The 23571-nt window shown below is 46.0% G+C and overlaps 1 protein-coding gene across 2 annotated transcripts in view; it reads right to left on the minus strand.

The window, feature by feature from the left end:
- Positions 1–19543: 19543 nt before the first annotated feature.
- The window catches only part of LOC115652578 (C-X-C motif chemokine 13-like), a 28721-nt gene continuing 24693 nt past the window's right edge, over positions 19544–23571 (minus strand). For both annotated transcript variants that reach the window (XR_004000685.1, XM_030564818.1), the window contains exons 4-5: positions 20857–20940; positions 19544–19627 (exon numbers count right to left, since the gene is read on the minus strand). Coding sequence is in view for 1 of the 2 variants with exons in the window: in XM_030564818.1 (XP_030420678.1) it covers positions 19594–19627; positions 20857–20940 (118 nt within the window). In the remaining variant the exon portion in view is untranslated. The remainder of the gene's footprint in view (positions 19628–20856; positions 20941–23571) is intronic.

The raw sequence follows: 23571 nt of genomic DNA on the forward strand, positions 1-23571 counted from the left end.
CTCCAGGCCCCAGCGCTCCAAGCACGTGCCTGGGGCGGCAAGCCACGGGGGGCAGCCTGCTGGTCGCTGTGAGGGCAGCAGGCAGGCCGCCTACAGTGGCGTGCCTGCGGGAGGTCCGCCAGTCCCACGGATTCGGCGGCAATTCGGCAGTGGGTATGGTGAAGCTGCGAGACTGGCGGACCTCCCGCAGGCGCACCACTGAAGACTGATCTCAGTACGGGCCTCGAGGATCTACTGCCCGCCGTGCTTGAGGCAACAAAAAAGCTAGAGCCCCCCATCCTGGTTCAGTAGTGCCTGTTCGCCGTGCTAGAGGGAGGAGTGGCTTATTGTCTTCAACAGCGATGCCACTGTGCAAGCAGTGTCAACATTTTTTAAGTTCACTGATATAGGTTCAGTGCTTTTGGAAGTTTACAGAGTCTAGAAGCAGTAGCAGTAGCGCCCGCCAGCATAAGCGTTTTGACTATTTGTACTATTACGGTAGATCCTCAAGGTCCATACTGAGATCAGCGGTACATGCATTGTGACGCGTGCACATGGAGATGGACCGTTTCTTCTGCTTAGACTACAAGCTGTGGAGGGCAGTGTGGTCCTCATTTAAACTACAGAGTGAACCGAGGCGCAGGGAATAAGTGACTTTTCCCAGATGTCACAGGGAGCCTGGAGTCCCAGTCCAGTGCTTGAACTTTCTGGCCTTGGCCTGTAACTAGATAGCAGACTTTTTATAAATATGTTATTCTGATTGCTGCTGGGCTTTTCCTGCTTCGTTTTTGACCCAGCAGTCACCTCATGATATCCTGCCTGTTCGAGAGATTAGCTATAATGTGGTGGCTAATGAGTACCAGGAGAGCAAAGTGTAGTACACCGCTACCTCGATATAACACTGTCCTTGGAAGCCAAAAAATCTTATCGCGTTATATTGAACTTGCTTTGATCCACCGGAGTGTGCAGCCCCCCCGGAGCACTGCTTTACTGTGTTATATCCAAATTCGTGTTATATCGGGTGGTGTTATATCAAGGTAGCGGTGTATTTAAAGTCCAATGTCAATGCAACTTTTAACATGATGACTCTTTTTTTTTTCTTTCTTTTAAGGTCTGACGTCTTACAACCTACCAGGACCAGAGTCCCAACTTACCAGTGATATCAAACATTTATTTCCCAACCAGATGGCTCATGTGGTATCAGACCTTGTGTTATGCTTATAAGAAGCACACGGGATCTTTTTCAGGGGAAAAGGCAATACGCCGCATTTATTGGAAATACAACAATTAGCATATGCACTCAATCAGACCCACTACACTATTCCACCAATCGATGTTATAGTTACCAGGCTAGAGTCCGGATCAACCTAGTGGCCAGCTAGGTTGATCATGGGTAGGGAGGAGCCGGGTTCTGTCAGTCCCGACGTGATACTCCAGGGAAGTCTTGGCAGGACGAACCCAAAGTTTCATGGCAAGGCACCCTGTTTATATAGTGATTTTTACTTCTTTGGGGCCAATGAGTTTTGCACTGTCCTGCTGTAATCAATTATTGTTTGATGAGTGCTTATTTTTTTTAAATTGTCCTTTTCATCCTTTATCTTGTTCTTTCATCACATCTCTCAGGGAGTTACCCCATGGCTGGTTTTGATCACAGCTATCTCCTCACCACTGATAGGTGCCTGTCTCATCTTTAGAGTCGTCAATCTGCCCTCCTCTGACATTTCAATAGGGGTGTGTTGTAATCTTCTGGCGCCCTTACGTCTGTCCTCAGTTCCTCCCTAGAACATCTGGTTTGGTGGTGGCCTACACACATTCATCATTCACACACAAAACAGAATTGATTTACACAGAATATTTTGAACAGGAACATCAATTTGCAATGCAAAAGAAAAACAATCATTGCATTCTTTTACTTATTTTAAAGTGCTAAACCTACAACAAAGTGGTGACCCTAAAAGGTTTGTTTCTGCCTTGAAACCAGCCCAGACACAGATTCTGGCTGATGTATCTCTACCAATGGCCCATTAGACCATTCCTTTCTGCTTTCAGAAAGAGTGGCTGGCAGGATATGGTCAAATTGTACATCAATACATTTAATACATGCTATATTATTATTCTTTATCCTTTTATTCTAAATTATACAAAGTACAAACATAAAATCCTACTACTACACTTGGAGTAGTCAGATTGTTCTGCCTCGTATCCCTCTTTGGCATTTTTCCAGAACTGAATACAGCAAATCCTGCACTCTCCCTAGGGAAGGAAAGTTTTGCTGGCCTTAAGGGATGGGGAGCAAGAAAAGATTAATTGGGAAGTCCCCTGTGATGTGTCAACAGATGGAATACATCATGATGACCCCATTAGACAAAGCTATGGTGAAAACATCTCTCTGAGACTGAGAGGAATGCCCCTGTGATGGGGGAAGTAAAACAAAAGCAAGCATGTATTGGCAAAAGCCTTGGTCATTATAGGTCTCAGTAATATGGCTCCCCTCTTTACGAAACACACTCAAAAATATTGAAATGTTTGTGCATCCCTGAAACCAATACAATCAGTTTTGTGGCTTCATTCTGTAGATCAAAGGGAGGGAGACATCCTCCCTCTTGACCAAATGGAACTGCGGTTTCTGCTCAAATCTCATTTCCAAAGGCGTTTGTTAACTGGGGTATTTTTATTTGTAGTGAGGGCCACAGATCTGCAACATGAGGTCTCTCTCTATGCAGCCGTGGAGGCAGACCAGACTTGTCAATCAGTAGAGAAGTGGCTCCACCTCTGAGAAACCTGTGAATTTTTTCATCTATCTCCTCTGATGCATGTTGCAGCCGAGCTCCTCCCTGCTGCAGAGCAAAGTTTGGTTTTTTTTGGTGTTTTTTTTAAATAACTTTAAAACAATTGAAGTCTCCAAAGTCCTGGGTTCTGCCGCTGTTGGCAGAAGGAATTCCCTATTTCCCATGGTCAGTCGAACTCTCCATGTGCCCTACTCACCCACACAGATTACAGCATGGTGATGAAGGGTACAACAAGAGGGAAAGCCTGACATTGTGTCTTCTGCACCTGCCCTGCTGATTGAGTGCCTGCATGGAGATTGTACTCTGTGCCTATTCTGTGGAGACCCAGGGCCTTCTCAAGTGCTCAGATTGGGCCGGGGTTTCCCGCAACCTCCCTCACCAAAGCAGGAAAGCTCCCAGGAAACACTGGCCGCACTTCAGCAGCAAAATCTCTCAGGCCGGGCGCAGATGATGGCTCCCTCCCCTTCCTACCCCCATGCAGGGAGAGTGTAAGTTGAAGGACAACATCGCAGGCCCAGAAAAGTTTCCTGCCTCAGTCACCGTTACTGACCATGAAGCAGTTGCCCAGTTCCTCTAGGACAGGTATTGTGGTGTCAGGGAGCTACAGAGCAAGGACAGCTTGGTAAGGGGCCCCTGGATTAACCCTGCTCTCTCTTCCACAGCATTCCTCCCTACTAGCAATGTCAGCCCAGCGCAGCAAGTGGGCCAAGAACTCCTTTTTAAACCTCCAGGGTTGGAGTCTGGTGCCCCCAGGTGGGGTCAGCCTAGTCCAGACCACATCCAAAATCCCCCTTGAACAAAGCATGCCTCTCTGAGAAGCTCCCTTCTGGACTCAGTCCATTGCAAAGCTCCAGTATGAGCTGCTACTTTCTCAGGGCAAGAAAGCTGCTTATAAATGGTAACCTTCTCTCCTCTGGTGGACTCTGTCTGAAATTTCCCTCGGAGGAGGAGAAGGATCAAGGGCATCTTAGGAAAAAGGCCTTTCTCAAGGTACATCTACAGAGCCGGCAGCAGCAAGCCTCCCAGCCCGGCCTGACAGACTGAGGCTAGCAGGGCTCATGCTAGTGCTCTGAAAATAGCTGTATAGGCTGCTCTTTGAAGTTGTAGCTCAGGCTGGAGCTGGGGCCCTGAAGTGTCTGGGCTCTCTGCACAGCTGTTTTTAGACCACTGGTGTGGTGAGCCCTGCTAGTCTGAGTCTGCAGAGGAGAGCCTTGCTGCCATGAGCTGGGCAGACGTACCAGACGTTCAAACCCCTCTCTACTTGCCTCAGCAAAAAAATACAAACAGGCTCTGGACCTGTCCCCTTCCTTCCTATCATACTGCTCTGAAATGGATGAAAAGAGAAGAGCAAGGCCCTGGCTGACGAAGAGCAGAACATAAGGGTGAAGGAAAAGAGCCCCCAGATCCCCTTCATCTTAAGAGATGCAAAGTGTTTCCCACCAGCAGCATAAATCCCAAGTCTCCTCTTTGAGGAGGGTCAGCTTTCAGATTCTGACGCGGGTCAGAAGAAGGAGGAGGAAGATGACTTTCAGTGAGACTTTTGGTAAAAAGTCATGTTTGGAAAGCTTTACCCATAATAAATGTCTAGGATTAAGAGTCCATTGTGTGTAGGAAAATGTATCTGACTTGTGTGAAAGCTTTCTAAATCACTTCTAAAAATGGATCTTGGACTTGAAAATTTTAACTTAAGTGAGGTAGGAACTCAGGTGCCACACTACGTCCTAGGTGAGATTGCTTTTCTGATACTTAGTATGTATGTAGAACCAGTGAGCTCCATGCCTTTATATTAAGTGAATGTGGGCATGGCGGTATTTGGTCAGTAGATATTTCTCTCTGTTCTTCCCCCGTATGTATCCAGATAAAGCTTTACTGAGAAAGTTATGGCTAACACTTTTTGATATGATTTAGAAAAGCCCTGAAGAAAGTTGTTCTCGAAAGAACTATCTCAACAGACCTGCATTTCTCATGATTGTTTATCAGTAGGATTGAAATGGTAAGGGCCTTTTGGGGCTCATTCAATCTCTCACTGCCTCTTATTTGGAATTTTAAACCACAGCAGATGAAACAGCAGTGTGAAGGTTGCTTTATCCGATTGTCCCAATGCAGACAGCACTGGAAGGAGCTTTGTTAGTCCTCAAGCTAGTGCTGCCTTCCCTCTTTGTTCAGTTGCTCCTGGGATCCCAATGTGTAGTGTCTCCTAGATAAAGGCAAAGCAAATTTTCTTGTACGTGGGCTTTGTTTTCATTTCATGTGCTCCAATATCCCAATAGGTATGGGTGATATCCTGGCCCTGTTGATTGTTCACTGGTTGCATCTTAATTAGAGCACAACTCGTGTCTTAGAACAAACTTGGTAAATCTAATAAGAAAAATTCCGGGGAGTATTAGCACCTCCCAGCTGTAAAAGGGGGAATAATACTTGCTGTACCTGCATCTGATGGGTGTGAGGATTAATTGTTTCAACATACCATGGGCCACAAATTCTTTGTGAAGAGTGAGAACATAAAACTAGACTAAACTTAGGTTGGTGAGAGTACAAATACATTGAATTTCCTTGTATCATCTTTTGCGTCAGGCTTGGGAGTTATGAAGTGTTATATGAGTTATAAAGTGCTCCTTAGCTGATGCTTATAATCTTACTTAGAATTGGTTAGCACATTTTGGGCAGAAGGGAGAAACATCCAGAAAGTGCACAGGTGCTTCCTGCAGTAGGCTAAATACCCAGCATATCAGAGAGGGGAATGACTGATCCTCACGGGTTACGTCTGCTAGCTAGCTCTGCGAAGGATGCTATTGAGAGTTAAAGGAATTCCAGAGCTAGCCTGCAGCAAGGTTAATAGACCGACTATGGAAGTTATGTGAGACAGCTGGTGCTTAGCTCTAAAGATGGAAGAGTTCACAGTTCATTGTGCAGCATAATCCCGGTTTATTTTAAAATACTTCCTTTGTGAAAATAGTTCTGGGACAATGGAAGCAGGCCCACTGACAGCAATTCCAGGCCCCAGGGCACAACTGTCAGTAGACCACCTAGAAAGGGACAACTGAGGTTTGATTTGTGCAGGGGAAACCTCGCACTGCTGCTGGCCCGGCCTGGCATCGCCACACAGGCACGGTGCTGGGCCATGTGCGGCAGCTGGTGCACGCACACTTGACAATGGGGCGGTGCTGCCCCTGCGCTGGCTGGTAGCCAGGGAGCTGCTGCTGGCTGCACTGCTGGGCGTGCTCTGGTGGTACAGCCAGGTCTTCCACGTGCCCACCTTCGCCGCCGACCGCCAGTATCACCCCATGCACACGCCTAGGAGTCCTGCAGCCCATCCCAGTGCTTTAAAAGGGCCTGGGGCTCCTGGGCAATTGTTCCCTTAGCCCCCCGCAGTGGAAGTGTCAGTTGTGAATTATAAAGAACAAGGTACAGGGCATAGCCTCCAGCAGAGAACACCCTGCAAGCCAATAGGTAATCAGTCCTGATTTCAAACACCTCCATGTGTGTCCTGACTTTCCATCTGACCACATCATCATCTTATCCTTTCCTTTGTCCAACCTCTTTCCCTTCCCCTCCCCGTGTTAGCTCCTGCTTTTTACTTACATGTGGGTAGGGAATCTGACTCTGTGTCTACCTGGCTTTGGACTTAATGTCTCTTTTAGAGGTTTTTCTACAGAGTGGCTTCCCCTCAATGTCTCGCTGCAGTTGTTCCAGGGCTGCCACAGGACAGAGGGATCCACCCGTTAAGGTCGCTGAAGCTGTGCTTTAAAATAGGAAATTGACAGGTGAGTGAAAAGTCATCCCAGAACCAAGATCAGCTTTGTCAACTCCTCTTTCCTCTTGTCACACAGATGAGCTAAAACCCCACCAGTCAGCATGCTAAAGGGAGAGATGTATAAAACGTTTATAGCTGCTGCTACTTTCCATCTAAGCCTTATAAGTATCTGGTTTGTTTTTCATGGTAAATTCACTGATGCAAATGCCCGGCTGCAGCTAAGGAGCCAGGAGAGGATGAGCAAAGGTGACCTTAAACAATCCCTTGTTGCACTTCCCTGATCCAGGATGCTCCTCCGCGCAATCTAGAGCAACTTCAAGGCTGTTCTAACTTGTGCCAGCTTCCAATAGTCCCAAGGAGTTGATATGCCCATAGGGGATCCATCCTTTTTCCCCAGGTCAAGCTCCCTGCGCCAGCTGCAAGGAGGATGAGGGTGACATTGGGCACTGCTATGCCACAACAGGATCCCCCTATGCTCGCCTGAGGGCTGCTTTGCACTGGTGGTGTGGCACACAGAGTCTGCACTGCAAAACCTGGGCCATTGTGTCTAAACCAGGTAGGCTGTGAGGAATTGGCATGCTGGTGCTCCTGCCACTGCCTTTGGGATTGAGTGGGCCCATGAACAGGCACAGCGCTGCTCTCTGCTTGGAGTCTATTCTGTATTCAGCATCTTTTTTGAAATGGGGATACCAGAACTGCATGCAGTATTCAAGATGTGGGTGTGTGACATTATTGATATAAACTGGGACCATATAGAACATGGGTTGCAACCAAGGTCCTGTAGTGGCACCAAATCTTATGTAAAGGCGGTCATATAAGGTGTCTAAGACCAAGTTATGAGTTACTGGTTATGAATATGCTGTCTATATGTCTGTATCATTTTGGTAGTTGAAGTTATGAATATTGGCTGAATGCTGTCTGTATTTCAAACTTGTGTTGTGTTACTGGGAAAGATCCCAGACAAGTTGGTGTCAGCTCTGTTTAGCCTGCTTGATGGCCCATTAAGGACCATCACCTACACAATTGTCCCATCGAGAGAAGGCAGTTACGCCCTGTGACTCAGCAGGGTGTGCAGAAACTGGCCCATGTGACTGCAAACTCCATTTTGCTGTAACTTTCCACAGCAGGAACAAAGGAGTGTTCTTACACTTGGAAAAGCCTATATAAGGCAGAGGCCTCATCTCCATTTTGTCTTCAGTCCTGCTTCTTACCTCTGGAGGGACTTTGCTACGAAGAGAAGCTCTGCACAAAAGGACTGAATGACCCATCCCAGCTGGGGATGTTCTCCAGAGACTTGATTTGACCCTGCAGTTTACTCCATCACTGCTACAAGCCTGAACCAAGAACTTTGCCATTACTGTATATAATTGACTCCATTTAACCAATTCTAGCTCTCATCTCTTTCTTTTTCCTTTTATGAATAAACCTTTAGATTTAGATTCTAAAAGATTGGCAACAGCATGATTTGGGGGTAAGATCTGATGTGTATATTGACCTGGATCTGGGGCTTGGTCCTTTGGGATCGAGAGAACCTTTTTCTTTTACTGGGGTGTTGGTTTTCATAACCATTCATCCCCAGGACAGGTGGCACTGGTGGTGACACTGGGAGACTGGAGTGTCTAAGGAAATTGCTTGTGTGACTTGTGGTTAGCCAGTGGGGTCAAACCGAAGTCCTTTTTGTCTGGCTGGTTTGGTTTGCCTTAGAGGTGGAAAACCCCCAGCCTTGGGCTGTGACTGCCCTGTTTGAGCAATTGGTCCTGAATTGGCATTCTCAATTGGGTTCCGCCAGAACCGCAACGTGACAGTGGCGTAGTCGGCAGGATCCACAGAACCAGGTCAATTAAGCTTTGGGTCAGAACCCCACGCTATCCAAATTTGAATTTTGGAATTGAGAGTTTGGTTGGTTAAAGAGCAGTTGTAATGGGTGAGCAAAGAGCATATGAGGATCTTGACAAAAAAGCCCTGGAAGATTTGTGTTCAGAAAAGGGGATAAGCTTTAGAAAGAAAGCTACAAATCAAGCACTGAGAGATCTGCTAATGGCCGGTGATCAGGAGGCAGGAGTACAGCCCTTACCTGAGACTACAGAAGCAATTCGAATGAAAGAGGCAGTGAATAAACTGCAATTCGAGCATGAACAGAAACTAGCAGACCTGCGATTGCTGGAAAGGCAGAAAATAGCTGAATTTGAAAGAGAAGCTGCTGAGAGAGCTGCTGAAAGAGAGAAGGAGGCTGATGAACGAAAGAAGGAGGCTGATGAGAGAGAAGAAAAAGCTCGTAAGGGGCGTCTGGAATTACTGGTTGCTGAGGAGAGAGCTTGACAGATGGAACAGGAGACAGCCAGACTGCAGCTCCAAGTAATGCAAGAGCGGAGAAAGTCATCGCCACCTGGTACTCCACATACCCACCGCCAGGAGAAGAACTGGGAAAAGATGTGTCCCATCTACAATGATATGGAGGATATAGAGGAGTTTTTGTCCACCTTTGAGCGCCTCTGCAATCTGTACCAAATCCCTGATGATCAGCGAATGCCTGTCCTGCTGACCAGACTGACTGGAAAAGCCAGGGAGGTATTTAATGATTTGGGGGAACAAGAAGCCTTGGATTATGGGCGGTTTAAAGATTCTGTGTTAAGGCGGTTCAAGGTTACTCCTGATTCTTACAGAGTTAAGTTTAGAAAGTTTAAAATGTCTAATGATTGTACTTTTGTAGAATGTGCTCATAAGCTAATGGGTTTTGTTAAAAAGTGGGTGATGGGAGCAAAGGCGCATGGGAGTTTTGAAAAGCTACTGGATTTAATAACTTTGGAACAGTTCTTAAACATTGTGCCTGACCACGTGAGAGCAGCTGTGTGTGATAGGGACCCCGAGTCAGTCCTACGGGCTGCAGAGATTGCAGATGCCCATACCCAAAATAGGGCTCAGGAAGGGTATAAACCCCAAGGGAAAAGTAGTCACCATTCTCCCCAGTTTAAGAGGAGGGAAGGATTTAAAGGTAAACCTGGCCCTGGTTCTGGTAAGGAGGCTCACGGGGGGGGGGGGTAGAGGTTGGGAACTCTCACCCCAAACATAAACAGGTTACATGCTATCACTATGGGATGCTTGGCCACATAAGACCAGATTGCCCGACCCTAAAGGGCAGCCCAAAACCAGCAACCCCAAAAGCCACAGTAAATGCTAATTCCATTACTCTGAGCACCCAGGCTGAGCCAAGCCACAACAGCACCACCTTGAGTCCAGGGGCAAGCAGACCAGTGGCTAATGCCAACCCCCTTGTCTCCGGTGCTCTGGGAGGAGGGGATCAGCTCACCAGCTATGTCAGAACTGAGGCTTGGCAGGAAAGTGAGAGGTTTATTATGGAGGCAAAGGTCAATGGTGTTGAATGCATGGGATGGCGAGACACTGGCTCGGTTGTAACTATAGTCAAGGGACATCTGGTGAAGCCAGAGGACATGTTGCCTGGGGAATATGTGACAGTAGTGGCACTATCTGAGTACTCTGTGGACCTGCCAATGGCTAGAATCCACCTTGAGTGGGATGGCTTTAAAGGGGACGTGAAGGCTGCAGTCCGAGATTTAATTCCGGCTGAGGTTTGGTAGGAAATAACATACTGGGGGTGCCTGGCCAAGTGAATGTGGTGACCAGGTCACAGAGGAAGTTTGGGTCTGTGGAAGATGCCCTGACTGATGGCAGTGAGGAGGACAGCAAACGGACAGAGAGTGTCTCTCAAGATGAATCAGGTGGAGGTTTGTCTGAAATGTCAGAGAGGGTTCTGAATTCAACCAAAACCCAGGGTGAATTCATGGTGGCTAGTGCAGCTTGTAAAAGTGAACCTGAAATGGGTAACTGTGATTTGCTGGAAGTAGTTCAGTGTGGTGAAAAAAAACAGCAGCTTATCTGTTGGGAGTGGCAATGTGCCTGGTAGGGAAAGTCTGAATGAGCCTAGGCAGCCTTGTGAGCTGATGGCTTTGTCTAGTCAGCAGTGTGGGAAAACAAGGATAGTGGAAGATGAGTGTCCCTATCCCTTACCTGTTTCCTGTGTGGAGAAATGTGACAGAGAAGGGAATGTGCCTGTGTCTGTCAGGGGTATTGACTTGCCTATGGAGGAAGCTACCCCGGTCTCCAAGCAGTTGTCTGTGAACAGCCCTATGTGCTGGGACAAGGGAAGTGACATCCCAAGCTGCGTGCCTGGTAAAGGAGAATGTGTCTCCGGCTCTTCTGTGTCTGTGCAGCAGACAGAAGGTGCCTTTCAGCCTGTGATGGTTGAGGGTAATTCAGTTGTCTCAGAGTTGGTTGTAAATATAGCTAAAGCCCAGGAAGAGAATGGTCCTAAGTGTCTGCTGGGGAGAATGGCACTGTAACTAGGTTGCATCCAGTTAGTGTCCTAGCAAAATCCCAGAGACCAGACAATTCTGGTGCTTGTAATTTGCCAGTTGCTAATGTGTGGTTGGAAAAGGGTGTAGCAACTCTGTCTGATCAGGGTGATACCCTAGCCAGGGCACAAGGAGAGCAGAAAGGTGATTTAATTGTGTTACCTACTGACAGTTTGACAACTTGTAGCAAGAAGGAAAAGATTTCTGAACCTGTTCATGGCCAAGGGAAGGAGAAGGCTTCTAGCCTGTTAGCTAGAAAGTCTATAGGTTTGCCTGGAAGGGGATTGTGTAGGAATCTGCCTGATGAACCAGAGGTAATTCTGGATGTAAGTGAGACCCAGAAAGAGTCTGTGGGGGCTCAGAGAAGTGTTCCTTTAGAGCAAGCCCTAGGTGAAGAGGGTAAGGGCAGAATGTCTGAGAGGGATGAATTGCTGCTTAGAGAAGCTCATAGGGAAAGGAATCCTCATGGTAGCCTGTGCAAGCAGTTTGCTGCGACGGAAGGGTGTAAAAGTAATTTAATCAATGAAGTTTCAGTTCCTAATAGCCAGAAATTTTCTGTTGTGAATGGATCCACTGATTTTCCTTTTGAAAGATCCAGTGGGGGCAGCTTTAAAAAGATCTCAGATGAAGTAGAAGCTGTTAAGGAAGCTGCGCAGCCATATAACCAAGTGCCTGGGTTTGACCAGCTGGTTGGGAAGACAATGGTGTTGGAACAGAACTGTCTCCATGCTGACTCTGTGAGTGAGCAGTCTGTGCTTCAGGATCTGAGAACAGATTGGGTTACTGGTGTTTCAAAGCAGAATGGTTTTATGGATAAAGGCTTGAGGATGCAGGGGAGAGCAAACAAACTCTCACTCTCAGACCCTTTGGATTTGTGTGGTATCTCTGTAAGACAGAGTCCAGCCTTGGAATTGGTGGCAGCTAAGAAGTTAAAAGATGGTGTTTGTGTTGATGCAAATTACCTGACTGGCAGGGAGAAGAACTTGCTAATAGCTGTTAGCACAGAGAGCCCACCCCATCAGCCAGTAAATTTGGTTAAGCAAGAGAGATCAGGGTTTCATCCTGCAGGACAAGGAGGAAAGAGAAAACTGAATTTTGCAAAGGAAAGCCAAAAGTTAACCCTAAAATGCCCAAACTCCAATGGTATTGAGCCAAAGGTGTGGCATAACCAACATAATTGTAAATGGACACTTGCAATGAATTTGTTGTTATTGCTAATGGTGATTTTTGTAACTAATGTGTTGCTATTACCAAGAATTGTAAGAATGTGCAATGTGCCCAGTCCTTTGGAAAGTCCCTTGAATGTGTTGAAAGCAGTACTTGAGAACACACTTTATGTTAAAAGGCCTTGTTATACTGATGTTTCACTGCCAGTGCCTGTAAACAGTATTGAAACTTTTCACAGGGGAAAAGACATTCCAGACCTGATGTACACAAGGAAAGGGGAAACTGGGGCACACTACCATATGGCTTTCATGGTTAAATGCCAGGAGTCCTGGACTATGAACAACATTAATATCTACATTGGTTTAATGTTAATTTGGTTCCAAACATTTGCCAGAGCTTGTAAAGATAAAATAGCTAGTTTCTTTAGCTCTTGGGAAGATCATATAAGACATACAGGAATCCTGCTGCAAGAGCAGATCCAAACCACTATTGTTCTAACCAAGTTTGGCCTTAAGTTTGTAAAGAAATTCAATCATGTTATTGAACATGGCTTTGATAAACCATTTCTGTTATACACTGTTATGGCTTCTAACCCAACACTAGCTGTAGTGAGACAGACCCAGGGATGGGGAGCTTTTGGGATGCAGTCAGTGATGTCTGTGTCATCCCTTCCTGCATCAATTTTGCGTTGGGAGTGTGACGTTATTGATATAAACTGGGACCATATAGAACATGGGTTGCAACCAAGGTCCTGTAGTGGCACCAAATCTTATATAAAGGCGGTCACATAAGGTGTCTAAGACCAAGTTATGAGTCACTGGTTATGAATATACTGTCTGTATGTCTGTATCATTTTGGTAGTTGAAGTTATGAATATTGGCTGAATGCTGTCTGTATTCAAACTTGTGTTGTGTTACTGGGAAAGATCCCAGACAAGTTGGTGTCAGCTCTGTTTAGCCTGCTTGATGGCCCATTAAGGACCATCACCTACACAATTGTCCCATCGAGAGAAGGCAGTTACGCCCTGTGACTCAGCAGGGTGTGCAGAAACTGGCCCATGTGACTGCAAACTCCATTTTGCTGTAACTTTCCACAGCAGGAACAAAGAAGTGTTCTTACACTTGGAAAAGCCTATATAAGGCAGAGGCCTCATCTCCATTTTGTCTTCAGTCCTGCTTCTTACCTCTGGAGGGACATTGCTACGAAGAGAAGCTCTGCACAAAGGACTGAATGACCCATCCCAGCTGGGGATGTTCTCCAGAGACTTGATTTGACCCTGCAGTTTACTCCATCACAGCTACAAGCCTGAACCAAGAACTTTGCCATTACTGTATATAATTGATTCCATTTAACCAATTCTAGCTCTCATCTTTCTTTTTCCTTTTATGAATAAACCTTTAGATTTAGATTCTAAAGGATTGGCAACAGCGTGATTTGTGGGTAAAATCTGATGTGTATATTGACCTGGGTCTGGGGCTTGGTCCTTTGGGATCGAGAGAACCTTTTTCTTTTACTGGGGTGTTGGTTTTCATAACCATTCATCCCCAGGACAGGTGGCACTGGTGGTGACACTGGGAGACTGGAGTGTCTAAGGAAATTGCTTGTGTGACTTGTGGTTAGCCAGTGGGGTCAAACCGAAGTCCTTTTTGTCTGGCTGGTTTGGTTTGCCTTAGAGGTGGAAAAACCCCAGCCTTGGGCTGTGACTGCCCTGTTTGAGCAATTGGTCCTGAATTGGCACTCTCAGTTGGGTCCCGCCAGAACCGCAACGTCACAGGGTGTAACATAGATTATTATATGGTGGCATTATGATATTTACTGTCTTCTTATTTACCCCTGTCCTAATGGTTCCTGACATTGTTAGCATTTTTGACTGCTGCTGTACCCAGAGAAGATATTTTCAGAGAACTATCCATGAGGACTCCAAGACGTTTAGGTGATAACAGCTAATTTAGATCCCATCATTTTCTGTGTGTAGTTGGGATTATGTTTTCCAATATGCATCACTTCGCATTTATCAACATTGATTTTCATCTGCCATTTTGTTTTCCAGTCAGCCAGTTTAGTGAGCCTTGTAACTTTAAAGTTCAAAGCTGACTGCAATCTTGAGCAATTTCGTTTCATCTTCAAACTTTGTCAGTTCACTGTTTACCCCTTTTTCCAGATCATTTATGAATATGCTGAACAGCACTGGTCCCAGTACAGATCCCTGGGCATACTGTGGTTTGTCTCTCCATTCTGAAAACTGACCATTTATTCCTACCGTTTGTTTCCTGTCATTTGACCAGTTACTGATCCGTGAGAGGACCTTCTCTGTTATCCATGACTGCTTAGTTTACTTAAGAGCATTGGTGAAGACCCTTGTCAAAGGCTTTCTGAAAGCCCAAGTACACTATATCTCCCTGGATCACCCTTCTCCAAATGCTTTTTGACCTTCCCTTGGAGCATTCTAATAGATTGATGAGGCATGATTTCCTTTTACAAAAGCTGTGTTGACTCTTCCTTAACATACTGTGTTCATCTATAGGTTTGATAATTCTGTTCTTTACTATAGTTTCAACCAATTTGCCAGCTACTGAAGTTATGCTCACCGGCCTGTAATTGTGGGGATCACCTCTGGAACACTTGTTAAAAACTGGAGTCACATTAGCTATCCTCCTGATAGAGGCTGATTTAAGCGATAGGATACTGTGAAAGTAGAATGAATTATATTGTAAAAATAGAAAGGATTAAAGAAATGCTGGATGTACCTGTAAGCAGAAATAAGGAATGTTAAAATACAGGTGTCAGGAAAAGAAACATTAAGGCATGAACAATGAGTCCACATAAACTAATGGTGAAACATTAACCAGAGACTGGTAAAAGTTAGTAAGGAAATTAACTATGTATGTCTAGCCTCAGGTAAACGTGTCAGTTCTACTCCCTTTTGTTACTTTGCCAAGTTTGCACCCTTTTTATCTATATAAAATAAGGTAATGTGGGTCTTGCATAGTGCTCACATTATCTGGGTGTTGTTAGCAGAGCGCTGTGCTAATAAACAGAGTGATCTAACAAATTGTGAGTCCTGAGTCTGACTTTGACATTACATACCCCAGTTAGTAGTTCTGCAATTTCACATTTGAGTTCCTTCAGAACTCTTGTGTGAATGCCATCTGTTTCTGGGGTCTTATTACTGTTAAATGTATCAATCTGTTCCAAAACCTCTGCTACTGACACCTCAATCCAGGACAGTTCCTTTGATTTGTCACCTTAAAAAGAATGGCTCAGGTGTGGGAATGTCCCTTACATCTTCTGCAGTGAAGACCAATGAAAAGAATTCATCACAACAGCCTTGCCTTCCTTCAGTGCACCTCAGTTGTCCCGCTGGTTGTTTCGCAGACTTCCTGCTTCTGATGTACTTAAATTGTTTTTTTGGCTGTTGTTTTTTGAGTCTTTTGCTAGTTGTTCTTCAAGTTTTTTTTGTTTTTGTTTTTTGGCCTGCCTAGCTGTACTTTCCTGGTGGCAGCGCTACTGAGTGAGCTCTTGTAAAAAGCGGGGATCAGAGGGGAGTAACTAGAAAGTGGAGACTGTGGCATTTCCTGCCACCTTAGACCAAAGGATGGGAAAATCTAAGATACCAGCTACAAGGGACAACAGCTTGACCAGCCAAAGGCTTGGGATAGCAGCAAGTCCAGCTCTTGGTCAAGGTTTTCAAAAGTAATGGGTGATTTTAGATGCTCAAATTGAGACATTTAAAGGCTCTGATTTTCTTCACAGAGCGCAACACTTCTTGAAAATCAGACCCTTTAAAAGCCTCTCAGGTTACATATCCAAAATATATTTTTTAAATCTTGGCCAACTTCTGTACTTATTTCCTTTAAAACCACAGAATAACCTGTGGTGTGGTCCTCTTTTTTTAAGGGGAGAAAAGAGAAATAATTAACAGAGAAGCCTAATGGTTGTTCTCAGTAAAGACTGAGTATTTAAAAGCAGGTAAGCACTTTTGAGTTCTGAATGGGAAAAACATTTGAAAAGAGGACTTAATTAAATGTAGAGCTGCTTGATTAGACCTCAGAAAACTGTAGGCCTAGGTAAGGTTTATCTACTGCATACAGCTGTGCAGGTAATGGATAAAGGATTTAATACAAACTTTCTCTGAATGGGAGGAAGGAATAAGCATTTTGCAGGAACATGTACCCAGCTGTTTTCGTAAAACAGGAAGCTTTTATTTATAAGTACATCTTATTGAGTAATAATTGCATTGGAATGAGGTGGTTGCCTTAGACCAAGGGTAGGCAACCAATGGCACGGGTGCCAAAGGTGGCACGCGAGCTGATTTTTAGTGACTCACACTGCCCTGGTCCTGGCCACTTGTCTGGGGGGCTCTGCATTTTAATTTAATTTTGAATGAAGCTTCTTAAACATTTTAAAAGCCTTATTTACTTAACAATAGTTTAGTTATATATTATAGACTTATAGAAAGAGATCGTCTAAAAACATTAAAATGTATTACTGGCCCACGAAACTTTAAATTAGAGTGAATAAATGAAGATTCGGCACAGCACTTCTGAAAGGTTGCCGACCCCTGGTTTAGACAGTTTTACCTAATGGAACTTCACCGGCATGTTTGAAGAAAACAAAATTTTCATTTGAAATCCGAGTGGAACCAATTCTCAAATCTGAAATCACCAAGTGCATAAATGATTTTATTGTATAATGTACAGTACAATTAAAGTGCACTCAGAACAGAAATGACAACCCTGGGAAAAGAGAAGCCAGTCTAGTTTTGTATCTGGTAACAACAGAGCGGGAATCGCACAGCAGTGTGTACCACCACAAATGACTTGTGTGAGGTGAAAGGCACTGGTCCAGATCAGAGTCCTAAATATGTTTCTGCTTATCCAGATAGGTGGCTAAGATAGCATACTAGTGAATGGAACATGAATATTCACAGGAGTGAGAACCTGGATAGGCTGCTGGGACTGGGAGTTGGGACACCTGGTTCTGTTCTCTATGCTGCCACTGAGCAGCAGTGTGACTTCCTCTCTCTGTGCTTCTGTCTTGTAAACTGCTTGGGGCACACAGGGACTGTGTCTCATTATGTGTTTTGTACCACATTTAGCACAATGGGGATCTTGGTTGGGACCTGCTGTAAATCAGAGATCAAATAATGAGAGATCAAACTTGCAAGGGGGCAAAGCAGAGAGTTACTCCATGAAGAGTGTTACCTTTTAATAAAGCCTCTTGCTGCCATCTGGCATGTATGAGCAGGGGAGGGAGTAGCACTAGACCATATACTTATTCCTTAAGAACAGGGCCTCACAGATGTGATTCATGGAGTCCTCCCTGGCTGGGTGCCAAAGGACATTCTCAGAACCAACTTGTGAAGGAAAAGGGGCCATTGGCCCATAAGAGTTTCTCTCATGAGGTGGTCCCCAAAATGAAAAGTGGGAGAATCCTTGGCCTAGGGTAATAGTCCTGCCCCACTAAACCCACAGGTGAAACTAAAGTTCCTGTACCACAGACAAGGATCAAAGATCAATCGGAAGAGGTGGCTCCTAGGTTTCTCTCTTCTACCCTGCTGTGTCCTGTACTTAGGTAACTAATTTACACGTAGGCCAGAAAAGACCAGAAACATATATGAGGGATGTGGAAGAGGGGTTTGCTACACGTAGAAGTTTTACACAGTCAAATCATGTTGTCTGGAAAAATGGGCTCTGTATTGGAAATGATAGTCTACCTTGAATTTTACCAACACTCAAGTGGGTCAGGGTGACAGCTTTAATAAGACTCTCAATACTCTATTGGTTGTGGTAGTGGCTTCAATACATTAGGTTCTTTCTAGATCTGCAAGAAGACATGGCCCCTGTCCTATGGAGCATGCAATCTAAGAAGAGGCAGGTTGACAGAGATTAGGGAAGGGTTTGGGTTTTTTTCCTGTACAAATCTACAACATTCACCATAGACAGCATGGCAGAAAGGAGTTAAGAGGGACTGAAAAGCAGAGAAGCTAGGGCCTGTTATGTGCACAATATTCTCTGTTACTCACACTCTAGGGCACCCACCCTTACCCCATTCCTAGGGCTCAGGCATAACCATGTCAATTTAAGTACCCACCCTCATCCAATTCCTTGGGCTCAGGGTGTAATTTTCTGTGGGTTTTCAGGACCTTTTACCAGTGAAAGTGCCTTACATGGTAATATCCTTATCCTCTATTTATTTATGAACAAGCACCAAAACCAGACTGCACACACTACACGTACAGTGCTCGCCGGTTAGGATCAGGTCCAGTTTCTGCACAGTGTCATTGGCAGAGTGTTGAGGTTTGGCAGCTCTGTTCTTGGCACTGGGTCCTGGAGTTTGTTCCCAAAGAACTTTCTTTTGGACCCAGTTTATATAGTGAAACTTGAGCCCTGCTGAGCTAGACCTTAACCAATTATTTAACTAAAGTTTTACTAACCAATCTTACCGAAATTCTCTAACCAATCAGACCCCACCACCTTAATTAATTTACACCTAGCAAAACTAATGCTGTGACAGACAAACAATTAAAGAACCAGCCAGAGATCAGACAGACAAACAGTAGGGAAGCGGGGACCATAATGACAAAACAATAAAGAAATAAGAACTTCACAACCACCGCTATTGATACGGCTGTCAAACTACGTTTTCTTTAACCATCTTAAGATCTGTTTCTTTATCTGATGATAGTGGGTGCCATTAGGACAGGGTCTCCTTCTTAACAGCCCAATATTACATTGTTTTAATGGAATAGATGGAATGCGCGGATGCGACTTCCTGCTTCTCAGCGAATGGCTGCTGTTCTTTTAACCTGACTGCAGACGAAGGCCTTACGCCTTGCAATATTGCTACAGACAAAGGTCTTATCCTTACAGCCTTGCAATATGGCTACAGACAAAGGTCTTATCCTTACAGCCTTGCAGATGGACTTTCAGAGGTCATACCGTGCCTAGGGGGCCACATGGAAGACGACACGGAGGCAGTTGTTCAAGACATTTGGTGGAAGCACTGGTGGAGTTGAGGGTGGGGGGACAGAGTTATAGAGCGCTTGAAAGGAGGTGCCAAGTACCAGAGCGAGAGCTAGCAGGAGGGGAGCGATACACTTTTACTGACAGCTGAAGAAGATGATTTTACCCTGTGATATAGGGTAGAGTAGTACACTTACTAATTATTTCATAGTTAACTTATGCAGGAATAGGGAGGGTCCACTTCAATCCTCTCCGCAACATATTTGGAGCTAAGCTCATCACAGTATTTGTCTCAACAGAAATATTAAGCATTCACAAGGCAGAGTTCATGCTTACTGTTCCAATCAAAATAGGCACAAATCCATACTCTTTCCCCTGAGGTTGATGAGGGCAACCACAAGTAACCATAGATTTTCAAACTGCAGCCCTTAAACATGCTTAGTAGAGTAAAAAATAGTATAACAAAGAAGTAATAGTAGCTGGGAAATTGGTGAATCGTTGCATTCCAGGAAAGGAATTTCAGTCCATTAGTAAGCCTGCATCTGGTCGGTTTCCTTTGCTGGGAAAAATCAGTCAAAGAATTGCACTGCGCTGATGCTATTACTGTATTGAGAGAGAAAAAAGTTATTGTTTTTTTTTATAAATAAGGCAGTAAATATTTGTAGTTACTTAAAATTATCCAAACCAGGAGTCAGTTACTGCAAACTACAAATGGCAATTTATAGTGTCTGAACTGGAGGATGTTCGTGCTCTGTTCCTATCACTGTGGTGCTTGTGATGTTTGAACGCTAGTTGTGATACAGGGAATTTAAATTAATTATCCAGGCGACTGTTTCTGAAGCATAGACGTTAGGGAAAGAAACGTCTTGCACCATCATTTCCAAGCTTTTTTGTTGATCGACACCTAGCATTTGCATAATGATATTTCTCATCCACCTGCCCCACCCTCAAAGTGCTTTACACACAGTAAATCCCCCACTGAAATACTTCTCCCTCAAGTGTAGAATGTAGCAGCTGTTTAATGGTTCACAATAGCGTTAGGGGCTGGTCTCTGTAGGGGGAGAGAATTTGAAGTGGCAGAAAATAACACATTGCTAGATTCTTCTGACTGTCGAGTGGCAGCAAAAGAGACTTGCGTATGATTAGACTCCTCTCTGTCATCTTTAGACCCCTGGCTGTTTTTCAGTTTGAACTGGTGAGCCAGAAAAACAAACTATTTTGCTGTGTATTCTTGCATCTCTTTCTCAAGGTGCCCCAGAGGTGAAAGTAAGCCAGTACGGTCCAGTATGCCGTGCTGGACTGGACCAGCTTCTCCGGCAGTGATTTAAAGGGCCCAGGGCTCCAGCCGCTGTGGGGAGCACCGGGCCCTTTAAATCACTGCCAGAGCTCCAGCAGCCAGGCTCGGGCAGAGATTTAAAGGTCCCAGAGGTCCAGCCCTTGCGGGGAGCCCCAGGCCCTTTAAAGTGCTGCTCAAGCCCTGCCGTCACTACCCCAGCCCTAGCCCGAGCCCTGCCACCCTGGGGTGATTTAAAGGGCCCAGTGCTCCCCATAGTGGTGATTTAAAGGGCCCGGAGCTCTGCAGTGACTGGTGCCCTGGGCCCTTTAATTCACCCTGGGGCTCCCAGCCACCTCTTCACCTGGTAGCTTCGGGGTGATTTAAAGACTACAGCCACAGCCAGAGCCCCATGGCCTTTAAATCTCGAAAGGCCCCGCCTCTTGTGGTTGAGGCCACGCCTCCCTCAGGACTCCGGCGTACAGGCAAGTCCTTTAAGTTACTTTCATCCCTGAGGTGCCCACCGACAGGTGGCGATTAGCTAATGCACATACAGTACCTCTGCGTCAGCTTACGGAGCAATAGCTGGATCCACGGGGCATTGGGATACACGCAGACTTTCTGTGTATTCTTCAGAGTAAGTCTGAAACATAGTGGGGTCATTTTAGCTTCTCATAATATCAACCCTTGGGAAATCTTCCAGGAGGTCACCTAGCAAGAAGAGCCGAGGCAGATTGCAGTTCTGTGGGGCCATGGGCCAGATCAAGTGCCCCCCCCCTTTTAGCCTGCAGCCCTCTCATTCCCCACCCTTCTTGGCACTCCTGCTGGGGAGCAGGGTCAGGGCATGGGGGCTTCCCCTACTCCCCGGCACAGAAGCGCCAGCGGAGCAGGTCAGAGTGCGGGGGCATGAATTTTTCCAGGACCACCCAATTGGTTGGGGCCTCTGGGTACAGGTGCCATTAGCCCAATGGCTAATCCACCACGCAGAAGAGTAATCCTGCAGTGTTTAAGTGGGAGCTGGGCTCGGGTGTGTGGAACTGGCAATTTCAGCATTCAGTGTAGTGCACCGGTGCTGACCCCCTAAGGGCATATCTTCACTCAGAGTTAACTTGGGTTCTTACGTGGGTTGTGCCCCCACCCTCCTGCTGTCCACACACAAAGCTCTGACCCAGGTTTGGTGGTGATGCTCTAAACCCGGGCTAGCTGGCCCAGCTGCGGGTGTGGGTTAAATCTCAGGTGTTGCTTTCACTCAGGCCGGTAACACACCCACTTTACAGCCAAGGTGCAGGCTAAACCTCTCACATGCTGATAGTCCTTAATGCCGTCTCACAATTATTCCTGGGTGCTCAGAAGGACAGACAAGTTCTCCCACAATTCATTGGAAAAGATTCCTAGAGCAGCTCAAACAACATCGCTCTTACTGCAGCACAAGAACCATGGTCTGGGTGACACACGGGGGAGCACAGGACTAATGAGGACAGTACATTTTGGTGTGACTTTGCACTGTGGTTGCTTACACCTGGGCATGGCTGACCCAGTTACTATTCACCCCAGCTCACTCTGCAGTGAAGATATAGCCTAAGGGCATGGCTACACTTGCAGCTGTACAGCGCTATGAGTTCAACCTGCCTTCGTACAGCTGAGAAGGGAAAGCGCTGCAGTCTGTCCCCACTGACAGCTGACAGCGCACTGGCGTGGCCACATTAGCAGCTCTTGCAGTGGCCACAGAGAGCAGTGCATTGTGGTAGCTATCCCAGCATGCAAGTGGCTGCAATGTGCTTTTCAAATGAGGGAGTGGGCAGTGGGGTAGCCAGGTGGAGCAATACAAAAATAAAAGGGCCCAGCTGCTGCGGCACTTTTACTCACCTGGCGGCCCCCTGGGGGGTAGGCTCTTTGGGGGCAGGATCTTCGCTTGCACTGAAGGTCCCGCCACCGAAATGCTGCCCAAGCAAGCAAGCGAGTGAAGGGCCTGCTGCCGAAATGCTGCTGAAGACCCAGAGCACCGCCAGGTGAGTAAAATAAAAGCACCACAGTGCTTTTTTTTTTTTTTTTTTTTATCATCACTCTCCGGGTGAGTACAAAGACACCAAGAAATTGACAACTTGCCACTTGTGCTCAGTGTGGAAGTGACCGCTGCCCCCGCTTCCCCCTTAGCTATGCTACTGGCGGGCGGGGTGGAGTGTGACAGGGAGTGTTTTGTGTGTATGTGAGGGGAGAGAGAGTGCGTTTTTGGGGTGCTGAGAGCATGTCAGCATGCTGTCTTGTAAGTTCAGATAGCAACACACTCCCCCTCCACCCCTGCCTCTCTCACACAGCATTCCACCGTAATGGCTGTTTTGTCCCGGAGCAGATAAGCACCTGGCTGTCAAACGGAGTTATCAAAGGGCATATCTGCATTCCTGCAGGAATTCCAAAACAATGACAAGAGTGGCCACTTGATTTAAGGGGATTATGGGATTTTTTCTGGAGGCTGATCAGAGCGCAGTAATGCAACACCTCGTTCACACTGGCGCCTGGGCGTTTCAGCCAAGGAGCACCAAGTGTTAATCTTCTCGCCGAGGTGGAGTACCAGGAGCGCTCTAGCCGTGGAGTCAGAGCGCTCTACCTGCCTTGCCAGTGTGGACAGGGAGTGAGCTAGGGCTCCCAGGGCTGCTTTAATGCGCTGTAACTCACAAGTGTAGCCAAGCCCTGAATGTAGACAAACACGTACAAGGGGCTTTCAGCTAAGCAGGCTTTACCTTATTTTAAGCAAGGTTAAATCCTGACTAGCAAAATTGGTGCAAATCTCTGACTATCTTTGTTTACACTTAGGGTAGGTAGAGAGAGGAGTTTATGGCTGTGTTGTAACTCGAGTAACCATTGGCAAAGAATCAATTGAGCCAGCTCCTTTGTAAATGCTAGGTTAGATACTCTTCGCAAACGTTTGTTCCAGGACACACACAGTTGTGATGGACCCCAGGCAGAGCCCTACAGTAAACCACAAAAATCTGTGCACTTGTAACACTGACTGACCCTGCTGTCGTCTGCGGGCAGGATTGAACCGGGGATCTCTGCAGCTTAATTCATGAGCCTCTACAGCATGAGCTAAAAGCCAACGGGCTGGTAGCTAAGGCTGTAGAACACTCATTTTACCTCTCCATTGAAGTGGTCTCGGACCACTAAATGGGACAGAGCACCGCTCCCAGGTGGTGTGGGGGTGACAGCATCTAAATTAGCATTTACAAAGGTGCGAGCTAACTTGAATTAACTGGCAACTAATTAAGTTGAGCTCCAC

The sequence above is a fragment of the Gopherus evgoodei genome, chromosome 5 (genome assembly GCF_007399415.2).
Source record: "Gopherus evgoodei ecotype Sinaloan lineage chromosome 5, rGopEvg1_v1.p, whole genome shotgun sequence".
NCBI classification, from domain to species: Eukaryota; Metazoa; Chordata; order Testudines; family Testudinidae; genus Gopherus; species Gopherus evgoodei.